This window comes from Eucalyptus grandis, chromosome 6 (assembly GCF_016545825.1).
Source record: "Eucalyptus grandis isolate ANBG69807.140 chromosome 6, ASM1654582v1, whole genome shotgun sequence".
In the NCBI taxonomy this organism is placed as follows: Eukaryota; Viridiplantae; Streptophyta; class Magnoliopsida; order Myrtales; family Myrtaceae; genus Eucalyptus; species Eucalyptus grandis.
In genome coordinates, this window is record NC_052617.1 from 14,505,984 (window position 1) to 14,512,882 (window position 6,899).

The 6,899-nt window shown below is 42.3% G+C and overlaps 1 protein-coding gene across 3 annotated transcripts; it reads right to left on the reverse strand.

Annotated features, from left to right (window-relative positions):
* Positions 1 to 369: 369 nt before the first annotated feature.
* On the reverse strand, positions 370 to 5,032 carry LOC104432168 (probable galactinol--sucrose galactosyltransferase 1). Of its 3 annotated transcripts, none has more exons than XM_039315573.1 (13): positions 4,514 to 5,032; positions 3,469 to 3,734; positions 3,290 to 3,380; positions 3,044 to 3,092; positions 2,847 to 2,938; positions 2,658 to 2,765; positions 2,440 to 2,574; positions 1,937 to 2,347; positions 1,689 to 1,830; positions 1,531 to 1,598; positions 1,318 to 1,452; positions 997 to 1,214; positions 370 to 892 (listed from the first exon to the last, which is right to left on the reverse strand). In XM_039315573.1, the coding sequence occupies exons 1-13, from the start codon at positions 4,801 to 4,803 to the stop codon at positions 516 to 518; spliced, it is 2,382 nt and encodes a 793-aa protein (XP_039171507.1). In that variant the 5' UTR covers positions 4,804 to 5,032; the 3' UTR covers positions 370 to 515. The 3 variants fall into 3 exon arrangements, with proteins under 3 accessions (XP_039171507.1, XP_039171508.1, XP_039171509.1); XM_039315574.1 differs by having other exon boundaries at positions 4,510 to 4,648; XM_039315575.1 differs by lacking the exon at positions 4,514 to 5,032 and adding an exon at positions 3,941 to 4,480.
* Positions 5,033 to 6,899: the final 1,867 nt, after the last annotated feature.

Here is a 6,899-nt window from a genome sequence, read left to right on the forward strand (position 1 = left end):
ACCTGTCAGCAAGAGCCACGGGATAAACAACCACTTTCAGTATCTCTAATGACTTCAGCTGGCCATAATGTCAAAATCATAAACAATGTGGCTCTCTTTCTTTAATCAAACCCAAGGTTATTTGGTGGTTTCTTTAGTCTAAAATGCAGTTGCCTAGTCCTGTCCTCTCTGTTGAGTTTGCCGTCGAGTAGATCTAGCATCATTCCATGTTCGGCAGCAAGGTTGGTTATGCGTCTCCATTCTCGTGTCGCATTTGGAATTCGGATAATGTTAGCTCATATAATTTGGTTTTCTTGGATCTTGAGAATGGTCATGATGTGTTTAAGCTTGTGTTTTGTTTCTTGAAGATAATGCTGGGTCCATCAGAAATTTTGAAAGTGATGGGCAATCTTCATTGTCTGAGCTTGTGAAATGTGATCGATCAACCATCACAAACTAGAAGTTCTCCGCGATCACTACATATTCAACTCATATACAAGAAATCATTTCAGTTCATTCAAGAAGTTCCTCAAGGCTTAAAACTTGATGACTATGCTCCAAAGGTACAAATCTTCATCTGGAACTTCAAGAGCAAAGGTCACTAGACCACTTCCTTGTCTATATTCAAATGGCACTTCCCGGGACTCGACCAATATCCTCTTAGGCTGAGCCAATGAATAGGCTCCAAACATGCCGCATCCTCGAACTCTCATGGAAATAGTCATAGGTTCGTCGAGTTCGTACTTCAAATCACTGATTGCTCCTCCAGAGTTAAACATCTCAAGGAGACCTATAGGAGCGAATTTTGCTCCATTCGACAAGCTTTTAACTGGAACGACAGTGAAAACCTCGTATTCTCGAGGATTCAGCACAATTGAATAGGATGAATTCTTCGGAAGGTAAACCACCTCTCCTAATGTGATCATTAAAGGAAACAGAAAGAACGTCATCGACCCCATTAAGTGCAAACTTCCATAAACTGCATCAAACGATGTGTAAAATCAAAGCATTATTTACCTCCACGATGCGAGTACACCATAGTATCGCCGGTCCATCCGACATCAGCAACTCTTGGCAGATAGTCCACATCTTTTGCAGTAATAGACCCAGTGAGGGTCTCTACATGTTCGTCGTGGATAAGTGGCTTTTTTGTGACTCGACACCAACCAGCTCCTTGACAGTTGAATACACCAATCACTCCAGAGAAGCTATTCAAGTTCCATATCTTCAAAAGGCTGCAATGAGAAAATTTTGGGAACGCAGTGCTAAATTAAGCAGCCAGGGATTACAAACAAAGAACTTTGGGACCAGATGGCCGAAGTATTCATATATTTTCACCTTTTCTTATCTCTAACAGGGTCAGAAAACAAGCAATCCCTTGTTGGCCTCCCTGGTAACTTTGCCCTTAGGATAGAACCGTCGGGTAGTGAGAGTTTCTTGAGTAGATTGAAGTCATGACATTCAGGCTTGTCACTGCATTCTCAACTACAAGCAAATCAGGAATGAGAAAGATGGACCAGAGAGACGAGAAATCCTGACCAGTATTTTTACCTAACATAAATGGCACATCCACCGACTGCACGTGCTGCTCCGTGATATTCGGCCATTGGATGTTGGCTCTAAGATTTTTACGAATTCTCTCAAATTAGATATAATGGAATGCCTACACTTACATTGTTCTTTAGTCTTTAGAAAAGGCAAAAACTTACATGGAACATATCCCAGTCTGGCTGCATGAATTCCCCAACAAAAGTGGAGTTATATGCAACTGATGCGACGTGAATTGTGTGTGATGCAGGATCTCTTGGGAAAAAATCATCTGATGCTCTCATTATAGCTGTTTTCTTCTCACTGCACAGTCATTTAGATGTCACACAGTTCAGGTGCTTAAAAATTCGTGAGTCTTGCCGTTTGCTCATCATGATCCAATGTAAGAAATTCTAGATGTAGAGATGACCTGTATAAACCGTCTGTGTTATGGCTCATACAAGAAATGATGTCATTGTCTGAGAAATTACGGGCAATAGACGTTTCAAGTGCTTCGTGATACTTTCTAGCAAGATTCACTCGTCCACCATAGCCTTTCCCGAGAGTCTCAAGGATGGTCTGAGCATCTACTTTGACTCCATCAACACCAGTTGATGCGAGATATGAGTGAAGATCATTGTAGAAGTCATAAGCCTTCTCTGGCTTCACCAGGCCAACTCCGTTCATCATAATGCTTTCAAGCACATTACAAACACCAAATGCTTCAACACCGGGAGATGACATAGGATACACCAAATTGGCTTCATAGCTTTCCATCGCAGGGGAATTTGGTTTTACACCACCCCAGTACCCTGTTATAGCATGCCACACATAGACATACCTGCAAAAAAGTTTAATAGAATGATAATGGCAAAACCTTGACGGAGAGGCACTCTGTAACACCTGTACAACATATGTAGTAGCAGATCATACTTTAGACCATATTGCTCTTTTATTTCAGCAATGATGCGCTGGAGTCCACAGCCCAGTTCTTTCTCCACATGCCCTTCCTTGGGATGCTTTCGAAACTTGTGGTTCTCTTTAATGTCTACCAATCTGTTTGCGAAGCTGTGAGACAAGGTAACAGAGATAAAGTAAGTTGATGAAAAGAAACTCTGCTCATCCCTGGAAAACTGCAAAAAGCCTCTCACTTGGCAGTGTCCTCGGCTTTTGATTCAATGCCTGTGGGATCCATCGCAACTGATTGCCATCCATCATCAATTATAAGGAATTTTGGAGCAATCCCACCTTTCTTGAAGCTGCGAGAATTTTATGTTAATCAGTGTCTGAGAATTTTAGATCTGTGCTATTACATTTCGGTGTCAAGGAAGAGATGGAACCTCTCTAATCCTAGCTTCAGGCCTTCTTCTGTGACGTTGGTGTAGAAGGCATCCCATGTGCACCAGCCAAACCAATTTATCATATCTGGTATCTGAGCCACAAAGAGTAAACGGAAGTCGTCCAAGGGATGAAGATTCCTGATATGTCTCACAAAACCTATCATTGCTCTAAGATGCTATTATGGAGGAAATGCTACCTTTTTCCTCTCAAGATGACAGAACGTCTTCTGATATTTTTCAACGGCCCTGTACATTACATTTAAGTGGATGCTTAGATGATTTATCAAGGCGAGCCTTTCTAAATGAGCCACTAGGAACAAAAATAGTTGAAGATGGCAACACCGACTAAATTAATATATATACATATGTAGCACATTAATTCATAATTTGGTACTTCTGGTTATCAAGAATGCTTAGCAGCTATTTTAAGAACATGAACTTACTTCACTGCAAAAGTAACAACGTCAAAAGGGTTTGATCCTGATGCTGTGAATACTAAGTGATTTCCATCAAATGTATCAACGGCAGGATCACCTGTGGTAAACCAGCAGTTACCCAAGTGCAACAGAGCTTAAAGGTTTGTAAAATGATCTGGCGAAGACTGATGCTTTTCACTGCGTACCACTTTCCAAGCAGATGACCATCTCGTTCTGTTCGTTCCCTTGAAGAACAGCTCTGAAATCCCCTTCAAGGAGTGGTAGGAAGACTATGTACATTTCTTGTTTGTCTGTTCCATCGCTTCCTGTTCTTGCATTGTCCAAGCACAAGCTGTTGCAGACTTCGACCAACAGAAATTGGGTCTCGAAGGGAATTTCGCAGCCACAGACACCCATCCACTGCGTCATCCACCACATCTTGAAGCGGTAAAGACTCATGAAACGTAAACCCCTGCAAATCAGAAAATTTAACCATTTGAGTAACCAGTTACACAGAACCACAAGCACTTGCACAGGACGAAGAACGGAACCAGATTGTCACATACTAAATTAGCAACCAAACCATTTGCTACATACAGGAGTCAAGAGATGCTTTTGCAGCATTGAAACCAAAATAGTGACATTAAAATCTAAATCTCAGTAAAGAGGAATTTGCACCTAGATGGACCAATGCTGATTTTCAGCTTGCTTGAGGCAAATCTTTTGCTTTGAGTGCTCCAAAGTTGGAGAAAACCACTCATTCAGCAGCTGATGGCACTAAGCAATAAGTAGTTACTGAATTCTAGCCAAGGAAGGTCTTCAAAGTTGTCCCCTTGTTTCTAATAAATCACTCATTTTCTGTACCATGAAAGTGTAAGCTCTACCGTGCGGAATCTTCTTTCCATCAAACAATTCATCCAACCCAAGTAAACTTATTGGCTGCTTGAAGTCTATATATAAATCAAGCACGTATACCAACAAAGAGAAACCTGAAAAGAGCTAACTTTGCCACTGCCTATCTGGGTTCATTCCGTTGTTGTACAGTCTAATTTTCAACTGCTATTGCCATGATGAGATTACTAGCAACAACGTGGACTACTAGTCTATATTCCAATATAGTAGCCAAGAATATCGCATATGCTGAATTACTGCCGAGCTCACAAAAACCACACATATTCATGGAAATATTTGAAATTGGAGAGGAAAATCATCCATTAAAGAAGTAACAACAAAAGGAGATTGCATACATACAGAAGCTTTCCAACAGGGAAGACCCTGAGGCTGCCCTTGTGATCAGATTTGACCCCAATGAAAGCCCCATCACACAGAACATCATCGTTAGAGACCACGGGAGTCAACGAAACATTGTCGTGCACGTCGGATAACACGCATTGGCCCGACACCATCAGCTTCCCATTTGTCAAGCTCACTGTCCCTGCCCCCATAGTCATCTTTGCTCTTGTGGCTTTTGTCAATCTCACTGTTCCTGACCTCATCAGCTTCCCATTTGTCAAGCTCACTGTTCCTGCCCCAATAGTCATCTTTGCTCTTGTGGCTTTTATTCCTTAGAATTGGAAATGAATCTGAGACTTCTTCAGCAAATAAAAAGATCTTCAGTGGGCGACTGAACTTGTTCTAGCGAGCAGTGAGTACACTAGAATAAGATGTTATTGGCTCGAGTGGTTACTACAGAGCCAACGGAGCCAGGGCATGATTGAATACATGTCGTGTTCAGAGTAATCTGGAAACTGTGTGATCAGCAAGCCAAAACAATTGTTGGTGCGATTATCAAAGAGAAAGATAGAGGAACAAATAAGGGCCATTCATCAAGAACCAGACATATTCCTGTGTCACGGTCGTGTGGTGGCCTATGTTCACATGAATTCAGGCATATGATTCCAATGCCTTAACTTCACCAAATGTGTCTTGTCTGTGAAATGGACTAGGATGGCCCATTATGGTCCATTATATAATAGCATCTTTGCCATGGTTTCCAACAAGACATATCAACTCTACAAAAACTACATATCCAATTAAAGATTATGTGCCATATTCAATCTTTCGGTGTCTACTAAAGTTCATTGCTTTGTCATGTTTGAGTTCCACTCCATCAAATGCTTTTGGGGTAAGAGGATCGTCTCAATTGAATCAAAAGGATGTAGATGACAAAACTTGATTTAAAATGACATTGTGCAAGTGATTTGACTCGATGTGCTGAATCTAGAAAAGCTTATCTTGGAGAGCAAGTACTTCAATCGTAATTGAGGAGAAGTTGACGGAGGACTGACCGATCTGGTAAAGCGCTAACCAAAACATTTCCTAACAGCTTTCCTTTTTATCAGATCTTGAGCAGGAACAAGACTTTATCCATGAAATGCACTCACTGAAACACCAAGAGAAATAAAATGGAGGCAAATAGAAGGTGCATGTAATATTACACATAAAAAGACCCAAAAAACTTCCACTCATTGCTTGTTTGGGCCCAAAGGAGCCGGATTGTTTTGATGACCTGTAATTGTCCTTCCAAATGAGACTCCAAGAATTAATTTTGGATGAAATAATAGGATTTTTGGGATATAACTTCACTAATATGATGCCGTATTATCATTAGTATTCTATAATGCGCTCGACATGTTGCATCATTATGAGAAACTAACGAGCACAGTATTAAGACGAAAGCTTGATCATTCTCTCTTATTGGCGATACCCCCACTATACAAGTTGCTCCGAAAATAGATTAGAGAAAGAGCAACAAAAGAACACAAAACTCTCAGGTAAAAGTAAGACTCCAAGCTCATCGCTGGGGCTCTTTGATGTAGCCCACCGAGAAGTCTCCTGGTTGTAGAAATAACCTAAGAACCTGCAGTCCCTGTTGCACTTGGCTCCGCAATTTCCCTCCGTCACAGGCCCGTCACCCTTTGTGTATTTGCTCAGGAAATGGTCCACCCCAACAAGCTTGTAGTAGCTGAAGTCGCCGGGCTGACAGCTTGTGACCTTGGGCAGCACGCGGCTATTGCTCCAGCCCAAGTGCCCGTGGGCTGACTGGCATGCGACACACTGGCTGTCTGCGCAGAGCCCGAAGTTCCTGCATTCTCTCGACAATTGGCACTCTGTCAACGGTCTACATTCTAGGATTGATCGGTTGTTGGTTCAATCCGGTTCCGAGGTGGAACCAGGAATCAGATTAGGAGGACCAGTTCCCAAATTCTAGGATTGGGAACCAGACCGACCGGTCTTGGAATCGGGAACTGGACTGACCAACCGACCGGTCCGTTCTGGTGGAACTAGTAAAATTACTATTTTGGGCAAAAAATAAAATGAATGGGAGAAATTTGGAGGAATTAGAATTTTTTCTTAAGAAATTTAAAGCTATATATATAATTAACCGATCTAGTTCGGTCGATCCGGTTCCCACCTTGGAACCGGGAATAGAACCGACCGGCCACCGGTTCCAAAAGCAGGAACTAGGAACCAGACCGCCCTCTTTGGGAGCTGTCCAAAACCAGCCAGTCCGGTCCGGTCTGGGTGGTTCCTGGTTCAGGCGGTTCCGATGCATATCCCTACTGCATTCCTACAAAAGGGAGAGAAGGTGACCTCCCATGTTCGACAGTCCACCTTGTCGTAGTAAGTGTAGGCC